The sequence below is a fragment of the Trematomus bernacchii genome, unplaced genomic scaffold (genome assembly GCF_902827165.1).
Source record: "Trematomus bernacchii unplaced genomic scaffold, fTreBer1.1, whole genome shotgun sequence".
Lineage (NCBI taxonomy): Eukaryota > Metazoa > Chordata > Actinopteri > Perciformes > Nototheniidae > Trematomus > Trematomus bernacchii.
Genome location: NW_022988043.1, coordinates 22,903,074 through 22,928,367, shown reverse-complemented (window position 1 = coordinate 22,928,367; position 25,294 = coordinate 22,903,074). Strand labels below are relative to the sequence as shown.

General features: G+C 39.6%; 2 protein-coding genes across 4 annotated transcripts; both read right to left on the bottom strand.

The window, feature by feature from the left end:
• Window positions 1–1,223: 1,223 nt before the first annotated feature.
• Window positions 1,224–10,591, bottom strand: LOC117472820 (leukocyte surface antigen CD53-like). Of its 2 annotated transcripts, XM_034118240.1 has the most exons (8): window positions 10,427–10,591; window positions 9,785–9,874; window positions 7,903–8,091; window positions 7,447–7,521; window positions 6,669–6,779; window positions 5,140–5,247; window positions 3,321–3,404; window positions 1,224–2,168 (listed from the first exon to the last, which is right to left on the bottom strand). In XM_034118240.1, the coding sequence occupies exons 2-8, from the start codon at window positions 9,845–9,847 to the stop codon at window positions 2,100–2,102; spliced, it is 699 nt and encodes a 232-aa protein (XP_033974131.1). In that variant the 5' UTR covers window positions 9,848–9,874; window positions 10,427–10,591; the 3' UTR covers window positions 1,224–2,099. The 2 variants fall into 2 exon arrangements, with proteins under 2 accessions (XP_033974131.1, XP_033974132.1); XM_034118241.1 differs by lacking the exon at window positions 6,669–6,779.
• Window positions 10,592–12,063: 1,472 nt separating this feature from the next.
• Window positions 12,064–22,286, bottom strand: LOC117472812 (VIP36-like protein). Of its 2 annotated transcripts, none has more exons than XM_034118224.1 (8): window positions 22,059–22,286; window positions 20,421–20,539; window positions 19,455–19,572; window positions 18,767–18,849; window positions 17,620–17,781; window positions 15,205–15,319; window positions 14,999–15,118; window positions 12,064–13,346 (listed from the first exon to the last, which is right to left on the bottom strand). In XM_034118224.1, the coding sequence occupies exons 1-8, from the start codon at window positions 22,261–22,263 to the stop codon at window positions 13,204–13,206; spliced, it is 1,065 nt and encodes a 354-aa protein (XP_033974115.1). In that variant the 5' UTR covers window positions 22,264–22,286; the 3' UTR covers window positions 12,064–13,203. The 2 variants fall into 2 exon arrangements, with proteins under 2 accessions (XP_033974115.1, XP_033974117.1); XM_034118226.1 differs by having other exon boundaries at window positions 17,620–17,778.
• Between the last annotated feature and the right edge of the window lie 3,008 nt (window positions 22,287–25,294).

The window sequence follows — 25,294 nt, the reverse complement described above, 5'->3', positions numbered from 1 at the left end:
TATAATTTAAGTTGTTTATATTCATAAAGCTGATGCTAAAATGTCACAGCATGCAGGAAATGGGCAGGAATAAGGCCAAGAAATACAAGATACCACAAAATAAATGTAATGACAAAAGTGACTTATATTGAAATAGTCTGTCAATAAGGAAGGTATAAGAAGAATGCAAGATCATTGTTTTCTAGGGGCGATTCAACAAAGGCATACGCGATGGTCTTTGAGAATGAGCAGGTCACCTGCACATTGATCCAATTTCCTGTTGAGATTCGTCCCATGTTTGCACATGTCTGATATCTTAGGGGAACAATTGGCCATGTGGCAGCATGCACAGTGCACAGCTATGTTCTGAAGGCAGCTGTGCCATGACCCGCTTTGTTTCACCTGAAAATGGAGGACATATAGGCCCTGAGAAACGTAAGGGCAAAGATGGAGAAAAATAGGCAGAGACATATTAAGATCTAAGTATCTGGCTTGAAGTAACTCTGTGGCTAAATGGGGGATATGCTTGCACTGAACGATTTTCCCCGCATACAATGCAGAAAGCTGTAAGCGAAAACTTTTAGATGTAATATTATTTTTTATTTTAAACAAGCTACATGGGGCCCCGGTCTGGGTAAAAAAACATGTTTATGATACTAGTTAGAAAACCTTGTTACAGATATTTGTGTTAATTGCTAAAAGATGTCCTATATTTTAATCTACATCCTATTGCTCAGCCGAATTAATGACAGATGCATCATGTGTATTCCTTAAAGTGGACCTATCATGCTATATTTGAATAATATAGTGTAGGACCATACCTATATAAGGCATATTTATACTTTTTTTTTTTCAAAATACCAAACAGATCATGCATTTTAGCCATGCCTCATTTCGCTCAATTTGACATTTTTTAGATCTGTTTTAGCAAGGGCAGATTCAGTGAGAACAGCACCACCTACAGGCCTGGCATATGTACTACAGCGTCTCCAGCGCTTTCGAACGGCAATGGCCGTGGCTGTCTCCTCCTGATTGGTGGAGTTGGCCCAATAGCCGTAGCGCCACTGTCCTGACGTCAGTAAAGTGTTCAAATCTGGACAAGTTTTTATCAGATCCGTTGCAGCCCCTTTGTTAGAGATTTGGGTATGGAGGAAAAGAGAGAGGGTTGTGTTTTCTGACACTTGGTGAGTTCCCTGGAACACCGGGGACACATACAGTATTCATGTATAAAAGACGTACAAAAGTGCATTTTGCATGATAGGTCCCCTTTAAGCAACTACATAACAGACAGGATCAATAATAATCAAAGAGTGTAACTGACCGAAACAATTATAATAAAAGAAGGAAAGCAATTCAAACATTTGAAAAACAATTAAATTGAGTTACAAGCACATATTTTAGTTTGTTGTACAGAATTGTATACAGTATATCGATCATTCTATATATCTATCCATCTATCTAGCTAAGTAAGAAACATTTAAAATAATTTCTCTGCAACTACAAATTCTCCTGTGCCTAACAGTTAACCCTAATAATAACACTTTCTTACATTGAGAGGATGTTTTCAAAATGTCCAAGACATGTCTTAGCTTAAGTCCATAGTTTAAAATGCTCTACAAATGGCATGTGTCCAAAGTGGTGAATATAATTGAGTCTAGCATAAATTGGGGATTAACCAACTGAATTGTTGCCTTTAATTAAATGTATGATGTCAACAGATTTCACATAACTTTATTAGGTTAGTTGAAAGCAATAATATGACGTTTTACTAAAGAATATTAGGTTCAACTTAATATTATTGCTTTCAACTATCCTAATACAGTTATGTGAAATTTGTTGACATAATACATTTAAATAAAGTCAACGTTTCAGTGTGGGTGAGAAGAAGTCAAACAAATTCATGGCATTACATTAATACATTTGTTGATATTGCTATTTTGTTTTATATCACACTCAATGCTCTGTCACCTCATAGGACATTGTCAATACGTTTGATAAGCTTCCTCAGCCTATCTCTGGGACTGGGGCTTTTTCTTCTGTGGGTCACAAATTGTGAAAATGTTGAGAGGAAAAACAACGGGTAAGCCTCTGTAAATTGGAGATGTGTTTACTGGCTCTTTTCACTTGTATCCCAATCCACTTCGACTGATGTGGCAAAAGAGAGGTACGGTGATGGACAGGCAAATAAACTGTAAACAAGGAAGAAAAAGAAACAATTGTTTAACTACAATGCGAAAAACATGAAAAAGCTAAAAAGAAAACTAGGAAAGATTATACTGTACATTGTTCTGCGATTTACAGAACATAAGGCACTGTGCAAATGTGACACCTTAAAGCGCCTCTCTTCAACATTTTAATGTATTTTCACAATAGATGACATTATTATGTGTATGATAAGGTGTGTTTAAGTGACAAACACACAGATAATTATAAAGCGCCAGCTCCCCTCAGCTGTAGAGAGCATTTTAGTGTCTTTCAGCAAACTGTTTTGGTTCACTCCTACTGTTCTCAGTGTGAATGTAAACCTCTTGCCTAGCAAAAACTGTTAGACACTAGCTTTTGAACATAGCTGAGCATTAAGCAACCATAGAGACATGAGTCTAACGCAGCGTCCACACGGCGGCGTGCGTTGAAGCTTGCCGGTGGGCGTGTCTGAAACTCGACCAACAACCAATCACATGAATCTCCCGCCCCGGACACACAAGCACGCGGTTTGATTGGCTCGAGCTTGTACTGGCATATGATTTGATTGGCTGACGCTTCCGTCGAAGCTGCAAAAGTTGAACATTGCTCAACCTTTGAAGCGAGCAACACGAGCAAAGCGAAGCGACGGAACCACAATGCAGTTCGGCAAAGTGTGACGTCACCCCATTCAAAGTGAATGGGCAGACGCGTTGAAGCTTCAACGCACGCCGCCGTGTGGACGGGCCGTAAATGAATGCTAACTGTTTGCTAGCATGTCCGCCAAAGCAACAGTGATGGATGGCTGAGGGGATATCAGTCATTAACCACAAACAAGAAAACTGAAACATACAAATTAAATGTAAATGTCAACACATTTCACATAACTGTATTAGGTTAGTTGAAAGCAATAATATAACGTTGAACCTCATATTTTTATTTAAATAATAATTCATATTATTGCTTTCAAGTAATAAAGTCATGTGAAATCTGTTGACATAATTAAAGTCAATGTTTCAGTTTTTTCAGTGTAGCTTGCTTAAAATGAATATCTCTCATACACACAGAGTATTAAGCAGCTTCTAGTCAATAATGCACACAGTTTACTGTTTCTCATAGGCAGTCATTGTTCTTACTGAGGAAGACTGAGTGTACTGTACCTGTATGATAAACAGGGTGACAACACCTGCGCCCGTGCTGACATAGTTACTGGCAAACCAGTCCCTCAGTTTCACAAGACAACCCTGAAAGACAAAAGAGTCAAAACAAAGTCAATTGGCGTAGTGTTTACAGCAAAATACTGCCTGCAGTTACACCAAGAAAAGAAGTACAGTAACAGCAACAGATGCTCTCCATTAATCAACTTTAGGCCCCGGCTCCACGAGGACTAATACGGCAAAACGCATCGGAGTAACGCAAATGCAACCGCAAAAAACCTTCCGTCCCCACGCAATATACACCGGATTGTGTCAAGCTCCACGAGACGGCTCCGTTTACATCCAAACGCTGGAAAAGCTGCAGTACATATGCCGAACCTGTACGTGGCGCTGTAACTTCCTCCACAAAAGCAGCAACTTCCTCCACAAAATCAGCGAAGAAGAATGGTTGTCATGGCTGCACTTCTGTGTATTCTCCGCGGTGGGGGCCGACAGAACCGGGCAGAGTTTTTCGCCGGTCAGCGTGTGTTAAAGTTTAAATCTTCCGGACAAAATTATAAAAGTGCCGGTCAAAGGTCTTCATTGTTATTTATTGAGCTTTAAAACAAATTAATAACGACGATATAATGATATATAATCATCAAATACATCTCTTTTTCCTCTCTTCTGACAGCGTCAGTGTCTGTCTCATGCAGCAGCTGATCCTGTAATGAGTGACCCGACAGTAAAAATGAACATATTTATAACTAGTTTAGGTAGTTTGAGAGGTAATTAAAATAGCTAAGGGTGATGATCTGACTTGAAGTGTGTGTTTTGCTCCCGCTGCATCACAGCGGCAGGAGCTGCGTGTCTCCGTCCTGTCAGATTAGACTTCACTCGCGTTTATGTCCATATCGAGATAAAGATAAATAATCTGAATTCAAGGAGGAGCTCCTGTAGATGTTGCACAAAGAACTGTAGCATGGTCAGTAGCGACTGGAGCACGATAGCAACCCTGCGGGGGAGAGGCAGGGCTATGAAAACGAATGACCGTATAGGCGACTCCACGGCCCCGTTGGACCCCCCAGAGCGCTCCGTTCCCAGATCTATCCACCTTTGGACCCGTTGTCGTTTGCGGGGTCTGTTTCTACGTTTCCCTTACGGCGTCGTCGAGTTTAGAGGGCTATACGCATGAGAAATATGCAGATTCAACCCGTTTTCGTCCCCGTGGAGCCGGGGCCTCAGAGTAGGTGCAAGCATTTTGGAAAAACAAACCAAGAGGCCTATAGAGTGGTGAAGGAATAAGTCCTAAAGCTCAGAAATTAGTTATCAAATGACCCCATCCGGTGCACCTGTCTCAAAGTAAATGTTTTTTTGAACATGTTTTTAGTTAGATTCCTGCAATAAGATCTGTGGTTGAAGAAATTCTCATGTTTGTTTTAACTCAAAACGTCAGTAAATACCTTACTCATGAATGCCTGAAGCTTCTATGTTTTATACAAAACAAAACAAGTGACTAAAAGAATACTAAACGTTAGCGGCTTTTAGCTTAACCGTGCACAGTCATGCGACCGTGATGTAGTTGTAGCCTAACATTGGCTTTTTACTTCTGTCAATTGCTTTACTGCTTTAAAAATCATAAAAAGTGTTAATATGTGGAGCAGAACAAAAAGCGTGATCTCATTTTCTGCAATAATCCAAAATCCCATTGCTTTTTGTAAAGGGACTTCTTACAATGCTTATTCCTAATAAAAAGATGTCATCACTGCAACATCGTATTGTGTTTCTATCTTGAGCTGTGATACAGAGATAATACAGTTCATGTGATGTACAGCGACAGTACCTCTGGCCAGTTGGCAGGGTTGAGGGTGTTACAGGGGTCCTCGGTACAACAAGATATTGGAATGTCGCCCTTCCAGTCTGCTTCACCATGAACTCCACAGCACCTAAACTGTACAAAAAACCTCACTTCAATAGAATGAACTTTTATTTCAGTTGAGCAGTGGCGAAAGGATAGCTAATACTCAAATCAACACAAAGACATTTAAAATATCATAAGGTGTAGCAGTCCCTTACTTGTTATATTTTCCCTTTTTCCATTCATTTTAGCTGAATGTCACAATTCATATTTTCACGGTAGCTTATTTAAGGTAATCCAGATCACATGTTGTGCATGTGCAGGCAGTATGGAGTAGATACTAAATTCAGAGAAGCTTGTTGCATTTCCTTTTGGGCCCATCAGAGTGTGACGATCCCCTTTTATTAGAGTTGGATCAAAGTAGATCCTGATCCTTTTCCACCTAATGCAGATTCAGCCAGGAGCTCTGGTCTTTAGACCCCTTTGAGACTTATTTGCTGTCTTTGCTCCTCTGAATGAGGGGTTACTTTGAGCATACTGAACCTATTTGGAATCAATATGAAAGAGCACCTCTCAGAATCAGAAATCCTTTATTAGTCCCACAGCGGGGAAATGTACATTGCACTACTCTAGGTGAGCTGCAGATCTTATTCCTGCACTTAGGCTTCAACATGTTCTTTTTATTTTGTATTCAATTAAACGCTCTTTATCGTTTGTCTTTCATCAGAGCATTTCATCAATGTGAAGTCATATGTGAGAATTGCTTATCCAACTAAATATTGATGAACGTGGTTGGGAACTGATTTCCTGGTCCTGATTTTTTTAACCGAATAAATGAGTTATTAGGGGTTATCAGCCTCATAGATGCATGTCAGAAGGGGCCTACTGCACATACTAGAAGGTTTTATCAACTTTATACACAATTGAGCACCAGAAGAAGTAATAGAGGAAGATGACACTGACCTCTAGTGATTGGAAATATTATGACAGGCGTGAAGGAGGAAGTCACCTGATACAAAATACTCCATAGAAGATTACGTTTAGCGGCAAATAAACTATTTTTTGTATAATAATTTTATATTTACTGAGTGAGTGGGGGTTTAAATAACCTACATTTGGTATTTCAACATGTTACAAAGTCAAATTTCTTTCAAAAAATGTTATTGTTATAGTTGATTAAATGTTAATAACTTGTAGTTGTATTGGCTAAACCTAGAAAAGTTGTAATTGTGTTGCCTAAATCCAAAGTTGCTGTTTTGTTTTCAAAACCTTTCTGAATCAGATGTTGTTTGTGTTCAGAACGTTGCGTTTCATTCACTTTTTAGGAGTGAATGGATAATAAAATAGGATAGATAGCAGGCCCATCTGGTCCAGGCCCATTTAATCAGCTGATACCATCAGAACTGGCTGCTGAAGGCTAGGCTAACAGCACTGCCAACAAGAGACCACAGGATGGTTACAAAGACAAACAGCAATGGACTTCATTTGATAAAAGAGACTAGCGTATAATTTACCAAGAAATGGACGGTATCAAAGTCCTTTTTGATGTCCGTGTTGTTTTCTGAGCTGGACAGTCTGTAAATGTCCAAGCTCCGCATCAGGTCTTCTTCAAAGTATGCGTCAATCTGCACAACAGACAGGCAGGTTAAATGATCTGCAATGTACTGCTGCCTACTGGACCATAAAGCCAATGGCATCTAGTTTCATTAAAGGGCCCCCTCTCATTATCAGGTTATCAGTATGTAGTGTCTCTACTGGGACATGTCTCCATGCCTCCTCATACTGCCTGTGCTGCAGCACCTCTTTTCACCCTCTGTCTGAAACCAGAGCCCTGTCTGCTCTGATTGGTTAGCTGGTCGGCTCTGTTGTGATTGGTCAACCACTTAGATATGCTTCGCCCATGTTGGAGCGCTAGCTAATAGATGCATGAGTGTTACATAGTGATGTCACTATGTTACAAAAGCAAACAAACGACAGGTGGATGGGGGGAGTGGGAGACAAACTCCCTCTGGAGGGAACACAGGGATTTTAACCATATACATGCAGAAAAGCTATATAACACACGACTAGAGGAAAGGGGAAGGATAGGGCCTCTTTAAAGTAAGTGGGAGACCAGCAGTGGTCCTTGCAAGATGGAAAACAGCTTTTTGGAAAAGTACAGTTTTAAAAAATCAGACATCAAACTGTATGAAGTAAAAATGTTCCAAATGACTCGAGGCGTCAATCAGATCAAACCATTTTTTTCATTATGTTGGATATAAACACTGTATGCTGTTGTATGACGGTTCCTACCTTGCGGCTGTACACCAGGAACACACAGGCCATGGCCAGCTCCACCAGCATCAGGACGAACAGCAGGACGAAAAACTGGAGTAGTGTAAATCACATTTAACATGGTTTATAGGATTTAGTTTGCAATGTGCATATAAAAGCAAATGTGTATAGAATGAAACCGTCAATACGATAAAGTCTCAAAATAAAAATGTTTTACTATAAATTGTTATGCTAAAATGTGCGTGATAGATGAACTCAGAAGATTTCTAACAAACATCAAGTATGATTATTGTGAAATGGCAAGAGGGCTGGGAAAAGGACTATCATTTTTCGTTTTTGTCTCTTTCTTTTTGTATTATCTTTCGCACAATTTGTATCTGTATATATATTTCCCTGTGAGGGCGACTAGAAAACAATAAAAAGATTGTCACAAAAAAGTGAAGAGCTGTGATTGTGTAAATCAGGCCTGCTCACACTGATGAGCATGCAGCGGTTCTCTTTCATGCCTCCTAACATTCCCAGGTAACACACACAGGTCACGATGGTGCCGGTGACCACCAGTGTGTTGGCGGGGTAGATGGGCCAGAAGGAGGTGATGAGGGAGGCGAACTTGGAGTGAATCATCTGGAACTCCCCGAACGCCACCACAAACGCACCGCACAGCTGCAACACACAGACACAACACACCTTATTGTTATGGTATGATTGTACATTGTGAATTAAATTACACTCAGTGTAATAACAGAACTTCCATATCTTAATTCATGGTATTTAAAACGTAAAGTGTTAGCCAACAGAACAGTACAGCTTAAAAAGATGAAACTAAAATCTGATCCTTTAAAACAAACACTATAACATGCTCTTTTTAGTTTACTAACATTACTACAACTTTTGAATATATAAATGTTAAGGAATAGAGTGACCATATTTTGTATCCTAATTACAGAATCTTGTTAGATGGAATTTGTTACTCCCAAAGCTGGGTGTGAACTGCCAACCGACTGCTAGCTCATTTTCTTTTTTTTGGATTTGTCCGTTTTTGGGGCGTGTTGCAATGAGGTAGTCTGTGAGAAACCTAACGTGATTCATTCTGTTTTTATCAGGTACATTATTCTGATATGCAGTGGTGGAAGAATTACTCAGATGTGTTACCAAAGTAAAAGTAGCAATAATTCACAAGTTTGTTACAAGTAAAAGTCCTGCATTCAAAATCTTACTTAAAGGTGGGGTAGGTAATTTTGGAGAAACCGGCTCGAGATCGCTAGAATTTGAAAATACACAACCGGAACAAATCTGCCACTTCCTTACAGAGCCCCTCCTCCAACACACACGAACGCGCACATGACCAATGAGGGCACGAGATAAGTTTGTGCACAGATGGAAGGCTGACAGGCAGGTAGGCCATCCAGTTATTTTAGCCGGGCCGGCTCAAATGATTGGTCGTGCTTTTTACAGTACTATGGCTTCCACAGATGACATTTTTTTATGTATTTATTGTCAAAGCATTTCATATATTCATTGCTATCAGGATGTTAAGAGCATTCCATGGAATATAACAAAAAGTGTTTCTGAAATAAATTGCATACCCCACCAGTAAAAGTACAAAATTATCGGCACATTTGTACTTTTACTTTTACTCAAGTACTCCTTATGAGTAATGGCCTATTTCAGAATCGTATATATGCCGTACTGGTTTAGTATTATGTTTATTCATGTGTTTTTATCCCAACTGGTAAACGAAGAGCTAATTTGAATAACTTGATATACTGCTGTTAAGTGTTAACCTATAAATATACAGTATGTGAAAGTTTACTTAATCATTGATTTAGATTTTGAATGTATAAGTAAAAGCTGTCAAATAAATGTGGTGGAGTAAAAAGTACATTATTGGTTTATAAAATTAGAAGTATAAAGTAGCCTAAACTGGTAAAGTACAAGTACCTCAAAATTGGACTTAAGTACAGTACTTGAGTAAATGTACTTTGTTACTATCCACCACTGCTGATGTGTTGTTTCATGCACTGTATGTGTGAGCATCTGTAACATTGTTCAGCCCTCTATCGACCTGCTGTAGGACTTTTGATACGGAGGTCGGCGGTAGTTGGCAGTACACCGTCACTCAGTGTTGAAGTCACCCTTAGTTGGCCAGCTCATGTTTTATATTCGTTCTCATACAACCTGAGGAGCCAGGTGTCAGCAAGACATCCTAAAGTGTCCTAAAGGTCTTCAGCATCATCACATGTTCTACCACAAAAAAATAAAAAGGCCCACACCAAAAATGTGGGCCTGGGCTGAGCTTCAGTCCTGGTCCAACCCTGGTTATAGCTGCAGTGTGGATGGGACGTTAAGCACCTACCCAGCACAGGAAGTTGAGACTTAACACCAAAGACTTCAAGCAGTTTACACACGAGCGATTCATCCTTCCTGATAATCCTCTCTGTAAGACCTGCAAAAGTAAAAAAGAAATACAAGTTAGACAGATTTTGGATCAGTCGGTCAGATATCCTGCAAACCCCGAGCAGGAGTACAAGTGAGGCAGCGGCATGATGGCCGGGTGTTTACAGGACACCTCTGTTTGATATGGCAACACTGAGCCATGAGGCACAATGGCCCATGTGACCTATTCGAGCTCCAGTTAATCATTATTATCTGCTCTTATCTCCTATTTGTTGCAAGTTTGCCCCTGAATGTGTGAGAATGTGGTCAGTACTTGATACTGATACTACTCTGCCCTAAACTCTTCTATACAACTCCCACACTGACATGTTGTTCAGAAAAAGGTTGTTCTTTTAAATATGTCTTCTTTTTGTCACAGTAGTTTTTATATGAAAGCTGAGCTACCAGTATAGCGTAAATACCTTCACTACTGAATATCATTTACATCAATTGTATGTTCTTTGCTTCAAATAAAGGTGTTTTCGTACAAACACATATTACTTAAAACAGTTACATAGTGTTATACCTGATATTACAAGTGATTAAATATCCGAGGGCTTACCTTAACTACACTGTGTCCAGCAGTGTTCCAGTGACAGATGCAGGGAGCAGTATTTTGGTGTTGTTCCTAACATTCCCAGCGTTAACTGACGACAGACAGGTATGAAGAGGAAGAGGGAAAAGAAGGAGGAGGAAAGACAACTGAGGCTTCTGTCTACCAACTGGCAGTAAGAAATATCTTCATCATCAACAGTGAAGAGGAGGGGCGTCCACACAACCATAACAGTGAAGAGCAGCCGCGGAGAGAGAAGTCAGGTTTTCATTAGTGTGGCTTTATAAGCACATTGAGTAAGACTTCTTACACAACTATGTAGACTTATACACAAATATTATCTTAATCTAAAGAGAACCTGCTGCCCTCTGTCTGTTTTTTTTATTGAATATAAGAGCCATACAAGATTATGCTTTTTGTGGTTTTCCCTCTCCTGTAGTGTGTTATATGGGTTTTAGTGCATGTAAATGGTCTGCAAAAAAAGACTAATGTCACAGCAGGATTTGGAAAAACTTGCTTTTATCTTCAGTAGACTGGACTACTGTAATGGTGTCTTCACAGGTCTCACTAAAAAATATATTAGAAAGCTGCAGCTGATTCAGAACGCCGCTGCTCGAGTCCTCACTAACTAAGAAAGTGGATCACATCACTCCTGTTCTGAAGTCCTTACACTGGCTTCCTGTGTGTCAAAGAATTGATTTCAAAATACTGCTGCTGGTTTATAAAGCTTTGAATGGTTTAGGCCCAAAATACATGTCTGACCTACTGCTAAATTATGAACCATCCAGATCTCTCAGGTCTTCAGGGACTGGTCAGCTTTCTGTCCCCAGAGTCAGAACTAAACATGGTAAAGCAGCGTTCAGTTATTATGCTCCAAATATCTGGAACAAACTCCCAGAAACCTGCAGGTCCGTTGCAACTCTTACTACTTTTAAATCCAGGCTGAAGACTTTTCTTTTTGCTGCTGCTTTTAATTGAACTATTCACATCTTAAACTGCACTGTAACTTTTATTCATGTATTGTATACCTGTGTTATTCATGTTTTATGTTTATTTTATTATCTTTGCTTTTTAATTACGTTTCTTAAATGTCATTTTATAACGTGTTTCCGCTGAACAATTATTTATTTTTGTAAACCACTTTGAAATGCCTTGTGGTGCTATATAAATAAAATTGCCTTGCCTTGCAAATCCTAAAATCCCTGTGTTTCATCATTCTATCCCACACACACACACTTGTGAATTTACTCCAGGTGGAACTAAAGTCTGATTTAAGAGTTGATTAGATTTCACATCATTCATCCACATCTGCAAAGTAACTAAAGGTAGTAATTACATTTAGTGGAGAAGAAGTACAAAGTAAGTTTAGTACAAGTCCCTCAAAATGTTACCTAAGTACAGCACTTGAGTTGATCTACATAGTTACTTTACGCCACTGCCGGCCAGCTAACCAATCAGAGCAGACTGGGCTCTGGTTTCAGACAGAGGGTGAAAAGAGGTGCTGCAGCATTAAAGCACGGAGACATGTCCCAGTAGAGACACTACATAAAAATATGAAACTGAAAATTATCATAGGTCCTATTTAAAAAACATGAATAAAGTATTGATTGAAACAGTTGGAGAGAGAGAAAGATAAACAAAACGAGTCTCAATAAAAACCTTTACTGAAAAATGAAGAGCTCTTGAATCACAGTTTCTTCTGACATGGGTTTGTATATATAGCATCGGAAGCAGAATTGTATTGAGATTATTTATCAAATGATCAATTTCAAGGTTGTTTGACACAATTTAGAGGTGAATGGGATCAGTTAGACAAACTGAAGAACAAAAAGCGCCTAGTTAGACATAAGAGGAACAAATAGGTAAACCATTAAACCTTTGAGTGTGACGACATTATTAAAACCTGTCTGCAGGTTTGTTGGTGCAGTTCTAACCAAGCCTGACAATAAAAATGTATCTGCAAGAATATATAAGATTGAAGAGTTAAATACAAATATCCTGCCAAAATGTGAATGTTGAGAGTTGAACGCTTTTTGGTGCAATGGCCAAACAATAAAAGCTGATTGCATTTGAATAAATTGAGTGCTGGTGCTCTGTTTTGAGCTACTTGTTCTTCTACACGGATTAACACACAGATCATATTCGACAGTAGTTAGACATTAAATGGGCGTTGTGCAGTTTTCAGTGCAGTAGTCAATGAAGCCAAAGAACTCAACAGGATGTAAGACTGGAACAGAGTGAGAGCTAGGCACTTCCTGTTTCAATAGCAGTCCTTTACAAACAGCTAACAAAATATTTTATCTTAAACACACGGGAGCTTTGAGTCCAGCTAGAGGAAGTGCTGAATGATCCACAGGGTTGTTGGTCTGTAGTCAGATTAAAGCTGCGTGATGGCAGCCCCGAGTGGCAGTGAGAGGTCACTACGCGACTGCAGAAACTCCTGGCAGATGATGTGAACTACACACAGCGTCTGGGATTTTGAGGTTCACGTTTGTCTCTTCCTGTAGGCAACATCAGAAACTCATACAATTATTTTAAATCTACAGCATCTCGGTCAGTGCTTGAGATGAGCATATTTCAACACAAAGCAGCTTTGTCTCATCAATCTTCCATAACACACACACAAACATTTCACAGCTGGCTCGCGTGTTCACGGCTCTTTATGTTCTCGTGGCTCTTGGCCTCAGACCCAACAGTTCATCAGATTGTATGGTTCAGTAAAGCTATGGCAGTCTGGGCATTGTTTTTAGTGGATGTTGATTAAGAAACAGACGCTTGCTCTCGGATCAATAGAAGCGCTTGCGTCGGTTTTCCTTCCAGCGGCCGTAAACAACGAGCCCTACGACTGCCAGCACCCCCAGGCCCAGGATGGAGAAGAGGACGGTGAAGAAGAACTGGACTCCGCTCATGCTTTCCTCCTGGATCTCCACTGTAGAGAAACAGCACAAAAAAAAGCCGTTAGAAATGACACCGGTGTTCAATTTACCTTTGTAGTTCTCCTCCATTAAAGGGGGTAACTATAGAACACCTGGTCCTTCTCCCTTAATGGTGGGTTTAAGGTCCGGACAATGACATTTAGTTATCCTACTGCACTGAAAAAACTGAAACGTTGAATTTAATTAAATGTATTATGTCAACAAATTTCACATAACTATCAGGTAAGATGAAAGCAATAATATTAAGTTAAAATAAAAAATATTAGTATTTTCAGTGTGTTGGCATCATGCTGAGAAAGAAACTGAATACCTAAAGTTTAGCAGATTCTGAACAGCAAGTCTTCTAGAAACACTGTTACCAAATAGTGGTGCAGGAATGGCATGTACAGCATGTTTTGTGTTTTGCTGTTATGCCACATTTATTGTTGACATGTATGTTTAGTGTTTCTTTTCTTTTTGTTCTGTTATAACGCCTTGTGCGGAATGCTTTGGCAATGCTATGTGTAATATGTGGTCATGCCAATAAAGCCCCTTTGTATTGTATTGTATTGAAAGAGTCCTAAGACTGAGAAAAGAGTTAGCACTCTACTGTGTTTGGTTTCATTACATTACATTACATTACATGACATGTCACTTAGACGCTTTTATCCAAAGCTCCATACTCAATACTGTGGACAATCCCCACAGGACCCATTTGGGGTGAAGTGTCTCAGGGACACAACGACATGCTGACTGCAGTGGGGTTTGAACCTGTGACCCCCTGATTCAGTTCAGTGCACTAAGTTCAGCGCACTATACCACTGAGCCACAGCCTCCCTTTCAGTAGTCTAATGTTCACGTTTTGTTCGATGCAGAAGAATGTGTCAGTAAATTCCTCACTAGTGAATGTCAGAAGCTTTTATGCGTCATATGCGACGTGAAGTCATGCGATAGGGATGAAGTTCCTTTAGAGATTCGATTTGAACTTCTTGCAATTGTAATTACGCTTCGATAATCATAGTATCACTATCTTCAAAGTATCATACATTTGTAAGATGTTATTTTCTCTAGTTATGCAAAATCGAATGGAAAGATCCCCTTGCTTTTTGTCGAGGGAGCCACTGTGATGCCAACTTACAGGTCGGCCTACAAAAATACACTGAACCACTGAACCACTCCATTACAGGGATTTCATGGGTTTTTACATCCAAAGGAAGGTCCACTGATTTTACAACTGAATTTCAGTGTAGTCGCGAAGGGAGATCAGTTTTATAATGTCTTTGCTGGTTCCAGAAGAATCTTTCTGAAGTCTAAGAACATCCTGAACTTGATTTTTTTGCCAATCTAACATTTTAGTGGATTATAATTTAGTAAATGATGCTTTCATACAACTAATCCCTGTTTGTACTTTGTAACTTAGCTATGATAATATAATTCTATAATAAGTCTAAAGGTTTCTCTGAAACATATTATCATTTCCGAAGAAGGGGAAGCCTAATGAAAAATGCTACCAAATTGCAATATGGGTTTAAAGGCCATTTTAGCCTCTGCTGCTTTAATATTGATTATCACACCAAAAAAAAGGAAGTAGCGAGAGACCACAAATGAAAGTCATCAGCTATATGATGGAATAAGTTGCTACAGTATGGAATCTAGGTGCACCAACCTGTGAACTGGTCCATGTCGTCCACTCTGGGGACAGTGACGTCCTCTTCTTCCTGCTCCTCTTCAAGACTCCTCTCTATGGTCAGCTGGTACAACTTCATGGAGATGATGTCATGGTTATCTAGAGCAACACGCACAACATTAACCAGTAAATAAACAGGTTCGCAGTGTGAGAGCATCCTTCAGATGATTCCTGAGAGTTCTTACCGGACAGGTCTCCGGTGGCAGAAGAGGCTCCGAAGAAGTATCCGGGAGGAAGTCTGAGTCCTGTGACGTCCGCACAGTCTTTCCATTCCTGCTTACCATCTACGTCCACCATGAGCTGGAGGGGGAGAAGGCTCATAATGAGTATGCTAGCAGTTATCTTTATATACACTTTGTGCACTGAAAAAACTCAAACTAAAACTTTAATTAAATGTGAACAGATTACACATAACTGTTTTAGGTTAGTTGAAATCAATAATATTAAGCTGAACCAAATATTGTTTATTTAAACTTAATATTATGGCTTTCAACTAACCACATTTTTTATTAAAGACAATGTTTCAGTTTTCTCAGTGTGACAAATGTAGAAAAAACCCATCTGTTTACAGTATGCAGTGTGTCCCTCTCTGCCCTGCTTTGAGCCGTCATCTCTCTATAGGCACTAATCAGGTGTGAATCCAGGTGTTCCCTTGGGAACAAAGGGAGAGGGAATTGTTTGTTTGTTAGCTTTTGTTTGCTAGGAGCCAGAGGGAGAAATAGCCTAGCAGCATATTTTTCCTCTTTTTGCAAGGTTTTGTTTTATTTGGATTATATTTTTTGCTTTTTTTTGTGGAGTGAAATTGGAATAATGTTTTGCTTTCAATTGGATTATTCAGCTGTTTTAAGAAGTCTGCATTTTGAGTTGGACATGAACCTTAAAAAGAACATTTCTCTTACACTCTTGTTTTGTATTTGTGCTTTTTGCAAGTTTTTTGTTAAATAAACTGTTTTTGAGATGCCTGTCCAAGTCTGTCTAGGCCTTTAGTTTGGGTGGGAAGTTTATTATTTAGAGCAGGGGTTCCCAACCTTTATTGTGCAAAGGACAGGCAGATACCTAAAACATTTTAAAAAAATCGCGGACCGGTTGTCAATTTGAACCGATTTTAATATTTACTCACCACCAGCAGGTAGCAACAGAGGCTAATTGTATGTAACAGCCTGAACAAATACTAGAACAATATGCATCCAAAACATATTAACAACGTTTAAAAAAGAACCGGTGTCGTTTTTCGGAAAAACAGAAAACCGACGTTATTCAGTTTTTAAACCAAAACGGGAAAACAGGTAATCAACATTTCGGTTTTGTTTGTATGATTTACGGATAATCCAGTGAATGCTGGGAAAACGAGGAGAAGGCGCATTATGTGTGTGTGTGTGTCTGTGTGTGTGTGTGTGTGTGTGTGTGTGTGTGTGTGTGTGTGTGTGTGTGTGTGTGTGTGACACTGGCATTTGTTTTCAGAAGATATTATGATAGTGTCGTTCGTTCCGGTGCACTCCGACAGCATTTAGCACTACATCGAGATTAAGATTAAACTAATTTATTTTGGGAACACCCGCATATACCTATGGAGTTAGCCATATATGTGTGTAAATTACTGTTCATGGTGATTTGAAAACAAATGCCGGTGTCGGACAGACACAAACACACAGAGCTGAGCTGAGCAGAGCACATACACACACACATCATGCGCCTTGGTGACTGACTGGACATCTCCTTCATAAAACGAATAAAAGGGGGAGTAATCGGGCAGTTCGATGTGTGTAGAGGTGTGTGTGGTTAACACGTAGCAGCCTGCAGTCACTCTTAAGCTGTTCTGATGAAGGTAAACACAGTGAAGGAGGTGCGTAAAAAGGCACAGCTCTTTACGCGCTGGTGCTGCATTTCTCAGAGGCGGAGTATACGTCCCGCTGCCTCCTGATGCTGCAGCCATTTCATGAAGTGAAGGAGGGTTTCCTTCTATAAAACAGCTGCGGGCAGCAGATACCGTGAGAGTCCCGGACATTAATTCATAGATCAAGGCAGACTGGTTTACTCTCCTGTTTTGCCAATCCGGTGCTTAAACAAATAGCTCTACACCCCTGGCCGACATGTCCTTAAAATGAAGTCCGAGTTTAGAAAACCCCAGTAGCTCCTGAAACCTTTTAGTGGTACTAGGTTTAAAACATAAGCCGATTGTTACAACTTCACATTTTCAATATATATGTCTTAACCTCTAGAGATTCAACTTTTAACATGATAATTTAACATCACAATCCAGACACAATGCCTATCATTAAATAAACAGCAGTGAAACCATGACCTTTCTAAGATTTATAATGGATGGGCAGATTTAGATTTGTGAACCTGTGTGAACATCCTAACTGGTTTACATGAAAACCATGACGCTTTTGTACACAGCAACATAGAAGACACATTTGTCAGGAAAACACAAATGTAATAATGGATTCACTTAAAAGACCATCCTTGGGATAGAAAACCTATCCACAATATCAGTGGTGTGTTTTTATTTCTACACGACTATGTATGTATGTATGAATACAAATGTCTACAAATTCAACACGTGAAGATAATCCCACCTTACTTTGTGGCTTTCATACCTTGAGTCGGTTTTTTGAGTATCTGACGAGGAGAAACGTGTCGTAGATTGCATTGCGCACCATAGCCGTGCATCCTCCCAGCTCAGTGTGCCGTCCGTCAGAATCGTGGTCATATGACAGAGTCCCGTTCCCCAGCATCAATGACACGTAGGGGAAAGACTTCTGAGAGGGAGACAAGGGTTTAGACTCCACACAGACACCTGCATCTGCTGCACAGCACACTGTTATTTCTGCTGCAGCAGACACCAGCTGGCCCTGATGAATCAAAACTAGGTACGTTTCTTAGCCATTACCGGTGTTTAAAACAACAATTTAGCCGATGCCACTTCCCATAGGCCATCCCCATTTACACTGGGGACATGTCCCCTCCACTTTTGGAAATGGACAATTTTGTCCCTTCCACTTTGCATTAGGATCATTTGTTAAAAATGTTCAAAAAAAGGATGTGCACAAAGAATTGTACACTTTGAGAATCTGAAAAAAGTGTCCCCACCCCATTCTTACAAAGTTATGCTCAATGCAGCTACCAGTGTTTTTTTGTTGGTCATTATTAGTCTTTTGTGCAAGGGAAACGGATAAATCTTAATAATACAAAATGATGAACTGCCTTTCAACTCCAGAACCTCGCACTAACTTAAAATGAGCACAAATTCCTGAATAATAACTTCTACAAAAGCCTCTTTATAGAAATATACAAAAGAAGCTTTGAGTTTATGCATGTATAAGGACATGGAGAAAAATGTATGAAAAGAGATTGCACGCTAAAAATTTTTTACAGCAACACATGCAAGTCAGATACAATTATTTTCTTCTCCCTGGAGCAACAGTGAGGCCACTTAAAACACTGCGGCATTGTTTAAAAAAATCTCTCAGCGGTGCATTTGATTTACCAATCCTGACAAAAACACAGAGAGGAAGTGTGACGATGAGGGAAAAAAGGGCTGTAGTTTGAACATATGTACGTGACAAAACAACATAGGATGGTGAACTGGTGAAGATTTAGGAATAAACAGATGGCTGAAATTAGTTCAACGCCGTGTCCTCAGCACATTGGAGAGGGTTGCAGAAAGAGATGCTTTCACTCAACACAAAATACCAACAGGACAATAACTCAGGCATTTTACAAAAGCTTCCAACTGTCACTCACATCATGGGTCTTGTCAGCATTGGGGTAAGTGTCCAAAAGTATTCCAAGTCCAACAAACTGATCCATGTTGCCAAACACAGGACCTGCAAAGTGACGGTGAGGTCATCAAAAAGCACAGATTCTTTGAGTTGTTTGTTAGAGGCCTATGAAGAAGGCTTATGCACTCATACAGACAGGATTGATATTATCTGGGAACTTGACACGCTATCTTTTGGCTTTGCGCCAGGAAAATACCTTATTCTTCTTTTAGAACCACCTCAGCAACTTAGGCGATAGTTACATTTGGAGTTAAAACATTGCAGACCTCTGATTGGTCAGAGAGAACTGTCAGAGGGTCACTAGATACTACACAAGCCGTGCATTTTTGAAAAGCAAACTACTACCTCACATATGCTTGACCTAATACCTTTTTAAATGGCAGTTGCCAAATCTACGTCATCCTGTCACGGCTTAAAATAATCAAGGGAATGTTTTAGATTTAATAAAAGCAACAAGCTTAATAAAAAAATGTAGGAAAGTTTGAAATCTCATCAGGAAAGAGTGCACCTATGAGTGGGGAAACTCATTTCAAAACACGAGATGTTAAAGAATATCGTCCTAGAAAAACGGGGGTCCATCCTGTATGTTTTCACATTACATGAAATCATTTCCAGCATGTTCACGTCTAGCCTTGATCCAGTCCACCTACCGTTCTGCATGCGATCTTTGGTTAACCAGATAGCCATGCCATCCCCATTCAAATTCTTCTTTCCAACGCCGTGGATTTTGAATTGCACCTTAAGCTCCCAGTCCCGCTCGAAAAACGGCTGGAAAGAGACAGAAATGAAGACAAGCAGGTTATTCTTGCATATGTGGAGTAGGGCTGCACGATATTGGAAAAAACTGACATTGCGATTTTTTTTCCACCTGCGATATATATTGCGATATGAAAACATACAGGAATTGAAGAAAAGATCGTTTTTTTTTCCCGCAAACCATCCTTTCTTGAACTTTAATGTTATTCAATTGGTATTTTTTTAACTATATTTAACCGGATGAAGAATTTTAGTCACGGACATCTGGATCTTAAGTTATCAGAGCAACAAGCTGAGCTAGCTCGGTTAGCAGCGCCGAACTGCCCTGGAGAAACACATGAAACTACTTTATTCAGTGTTTTTACCTTTAATCACCAGGTCCGTTTGCTTTGGAGATTTGATTGTGATCGGTGGTTTGCTGTGCATGCAGAGCCTGCTTGTCACTCAATCAAGTACCCCTGACATGAGAGCCGCGCAAGTTTTCCTTTTGTAGCAAGCAGCAAAATAATTGTAACATGACGTGTTTAAGTTAATTTGCCTACTTAATATCGCAAGCAAAAAAAAATCGCACGTCCACGCGATGTGAATATCGCGCATGCGCATATTGCGATTATCGTCACGACACGATATATCGTGCAGCCCTAATGTGGAGACAGAATTTGTCAACGGAATTGAGAAACAAGCTTAACTCTTATGATTTTGAACATTTTTTATCTTACTATCATACCAAGGTGATGGTGAGTGGTTATGTTAACAAGACAATTTCAGAGTTACTGTGTTAAAGTGAGGCAGATGGTGAGAGGTTAGGGTGTGGGATGTCTGTTAATTATGTGTTTGGACGTTTATTGCAGTAGACTTACAATTCGACTCCACACTGCTCCCTGTCTGCTCTGCAGGTCCGGGGTCAGCCTCACATGATCAGGTGTAACCATAGCAGTGCCCATGAGATCCCACTGGGACGAACTAGAGAGACCCAAGCCTGCAAAACAGTAACATTGATATCCCCTGTGAGCTCCATCTGTCCCTTTCAAGCTAAAGTCAATGAACAACGCAGCAGAACAGGCAGTTATTGGTCAAAATCCCTTTAAATTCTGTGTATTCTATTCAATTGTACTTAAAAAATACACATCAGCTAAACACTAACTGTAGATCTCTAAACATCATGTTATCATAGTCAATTCGGAATATATGACACATATCTCAATATTAGTGCTAAGCTGGGTTAAGTGTAAGCTCGATTTTATACATGCTATTTGAAACTGCCATTGTTTTTGGTTAATGGCAGCGGTGTAAAGTAACTAAGTACATTTACTCAAGTACTGTACTTATGTACAATTGAGGGACTTGTACTTTACTTGACTATTTCAATTGTTTGCTACTTTGTACTTTTACTCCACTACAATTCAGAGATAAATCATGTACTTTTACTCCACTACATGTATTGAATACCTTTAGTTACTTTACAGATCTGGATGAATGGTGTGAAATATAATCAAGTGTTAAATCAGACTTTAGTTCCACCTGGAGTAAATTCACAAGCTACCCTGCAGTATACAAAGTCATTCAAACTAGCTGCACCTTTTTTTTTATTATGGTCCTTGGTCTTGGAATGACCTTCAATCAAGCCTAAAACTGATGGCACTTGTCTCTATAGCATGTTTTAAATTTAAGTTGTCTGAAGTCCTCACCACCAGCTGCTCTTGCAGTAACAAGTAGTGTACTTTTCTTACTGTCCTAATGTGCACAATGCAGTGACTGCTTTTTCGTCTTTTGTTTTCTTAGTTATGTTCTCTGTATTTTATATGTTTGTGTTATGTGTTATGTATAACGTTGCTGCCTTCTTGGCCAGGTCAGCATTGAAAATGAGATTTTATCTCAATGTTTTTTATCTGGTTAAATAAATAAAAAATTACCAGCTTTGAGAACACTTTAATGATCAATCATTATAAAACATATCATATATATTATTCTGAAATGGCCAATCTGCATAATCACTACTTTTCCTTTTGGTAAGTATATTTTGATGCTAATACTTTTGTACCTTTACTTGAGTAATAATTGATTGCAGGACTCTAACTTGTAACAGAGTATTCCTACACTGTAGTTTAACATTCACTCAAGTAAAATATCTGAGTAGTTCACCCACACATCTGATGTTTTGTATGGTACATTTGGCATATATGACACAAAGGAAATATCTCATGCTTCGCTGGGTTAGGTGTGAGCTCTATACATGCTAACTGAAACAGCTATTGTTTCGGGTTAATAGTCACGTTAGTTAGCTCTAATGGTCCTTATTGAGCCTCTAGCTAAGATTAATAATAACCAGCGGCTTAACGGCAGCGTTCTTCTGAGTTAATGATTACACTCAGCAGCTCATACAGCCATGTGGCTAGGTTGAGATACATGCTATTTCACGCTACTAACATTAGCTCAGTTTAGCTTAGTATCACTTGTTAGCTAATTATCCTGGCTTAATTGAGTCACTGTAAACTTACCACGGTACGGTTTTGCAAGAGAGTATTCCCGCTTCAAAAAGTCATCTATAAATTCCTGGTCTTCAGCCAACGACGGGCTCATTAATAGACAGACGGTAAGAAACAGACATGTTGTTTTACGGATGTTTTTTAAATGAAACATTGGACATAAAAAAAAGAAACTCCTCAATAGACCCAGATTTGACTCGGTGACAGTGGCGACCATCTTTACACTCCCACCAACTACTCTCAGTCACGTGACTTTCCTAACATCCTACTTCCGGTTTTTACTTTCCAAAATAAAAGGTCGTTGACCAACTTGATTAAATGAATAGAGTGGCGAAGTCACGCCCACTTACTTCCGGGTAATGGGACCTTATTTCGGAAAAATTATGCATTGAAGTCAATGGGGAGAGAAAACTTATCTTTCGATCCCGTTTGAATTGTGCCATGAATTACACATATGATGTTTGTCAATCTTAAAAAATCATTTCCATGTCAGAAAAGTCACAGTTTGTCGTAAAACTGTTGAAATATAAGACTATGAAAAATACGTAACTAGAAAGACTACAAATCCCAGAGTCGCGTAAGTGATGTCACAATTGTTTTCCTCCACTAAGATCTAAGATCAGCGCCATATAGATATAATCTATCTATATGGCGCTGGCTAAGATAAGATAACTTTAACAAGATGCCTGTGTGCTTAGTACCAGGTTGTTATTATACCAGCAATGGGTCTTGCTCGTTCTTTCGCTTCCCGTCTGATGAAAGGACCAGGAGTACTCTGGATCAAGCTAGCTAGTAGCTAGCACGTTAGTTAGCATTACAGCCTTGTCATTTTTATTAGCCTTAACATGAAGTAACATTAAGTAACCCACAATGTTAAACAGTAAGAGTAGTAGTCATATTTTGTGAACCCTTTGAAGAGTACTGTCACCGGTGTGATCATTCTATAATACACAATTGAAGCCCGGGGGAGAAATGCTAACGCTAACGCTAGCGATCTTCTCTACTTCATGCTATCTGCACAAATGGTTGACATTAAACATTAAAACGACCAGGCAGTTCAGAGAGAATCAAAGGAAGGCAGGCAGGCAGCTTTGCATGACATTCTTCAGGACGTGTTTCATTGTGGTGATAGTGAGGGTAGTCAATCGTTGTGTTGACAAGACAGTAGTGACGGCCATCTTGGTGACGTGTGTTGTTGACCAGAGATGTAGTTCATTGAGCGTTTCACACAAACAAATGTGTTACTTCACAGTTTTACGACACATTTTTTTTTTTTTGACTTGCAAAATTATCTTTTAAATTGACAAACAACATATGTGTAATTCGTGGCACAATTCAAACGGGATCGAAAGATAATCTTTCTCTCTCCATTGACTTCAATACATAATTTTTCCGAAATAAGGTCCCATGGAGGTCCACCGGAAGGGGAGGGACTTCGCCACTCTATAGAGAGGCGAAGTCCCTCCCCTTCCGGTGGGACTCATGGGACCTTGGTTGCGTTCGAATACTCCAAAAAAACAGCTCCTAAGTTCTAACCCTATCGTCTATCCCTTGACCTCTGAGTGAAATGTCACGGGGTTAAGGGATAGTGGATAGGAGAATTCAAAAGGATTTAGGCGAAGAGACTGCGGCACTTTAGAGAATCCGACTGCACTTTCACTATCCGACGTGTTTATGATGCGCCAGCGGAGGTCATTAATATGCGCCTGCTGCTGTGGGTAAACTATGGAAACTACAGTTTTCTATACAGCGGACTACAACATGGATGTTTAATAAGAACGAGGGACTACTGTAAACTCATCTAGAGACTCTGCACCGTGCTCTGATGCTGTTGTTTTATGCTTTATGAACGGGGACAACAGAGAAACATATTCTTCATGACCAAAGTTGGAATTGAAATAAAAAAGGAAAGTGAAACTTATGCTCGTCACCCTCTCCCTCCGGTCCACATTAATACAAATGATCCCAATAGCCTACGTATGATTGTATGAAAAGATCTTAAAATCAATACAAATGTATTTATTATAAACGTTAGTCCTTAACATCTATCACTGTGTATATCACCATTCAAACATCTTTTAAAAGTTGAACAAACCCCACACAGCTCAGTAAAGACTGTGAAATGTTGACTTTATTTGATCATTTCAGTAAAAACTAACGTTCATATTTCTCTTTTTGATTATAATACTGATGAACGTTCAAAACAAAGCACTTTGGCAACTTACCACATACGTTTTAAAATGCTTAATAAGCACCGTAACTTTCATGATATCATTTCTCGTTCATAATCGGTTGTTTCCGTGAACAGCCGACTGTTGTGTGACGGCAAATGCCGCGGCTGCAAGGCATTGTGGGGCAGCATTTTCTCCTCTCCTTTCGGTTAGGGAGGTCCAGTGGTTCCTAAGCTAAAGGAGGTTATAAAGGAAGTTTGAAACCTCCTTTCCTTTTAATTTAGAGAATTCGAACGGCACTTATCATGGCTGCCACTGAGGGACTTCCGGGTCATTTCACTCCGTTAGGAAGGTTCCTAAGCTAAATGGACTATTCGACCGCAACCCTTATTTCGGAAAAAGTTTGAGTTTGTTCATTGAGCGCTTTCACACAAAAAAAGTGTTACTTCACAGTTTTACGAAATCTTTTTTTTTTTTACTTGTAAAATTATCTTTAAAATTGACAAACATCATATGTGTAATTCGTGGCACAAGTCAAAAAAATTAAAATGTGTCGTAAAACTGTGAAGTAACACTTTTTTGTGTGTGAAACGCTCAATGAACTACATCTCCCGTCTCGCACCACACACCAAGACGGCCGTCACCTTGGCACATTTCACTTCTGTCTTTCAGAATGAGGCGGAAAGTATTAAAAGAGATGAAAATCACTACAAGTCTGGGCATGTTGAGAGCTGTACATACACACAAGGGGAGTTAGTCGGTTCCGTAAGAGCCAGCATGCAGGACCGGGATTCTGGGATTTGTAGTCTTTCTAGTTGCGTATTTTTCATAGTCTTATATTTCACAGTTTGTCGTAAAACTGTTGAAATATAAGACTATGAAAAATACGCAACTGTAAGTGATGTCATTAACGTTACACATTACAATCGTGTTACTCACCGAAACCTTGTAAAGCCGGTCCCGCATGCTGGCTCTTACGGCACCGACTAACTCCCCTTGTGTGTATGTACAGCTCTCAACATGCCCAGACTTGTAGTGATTTTCATCTCTTTTAATACTTTTCGCCTCATTCTGAAA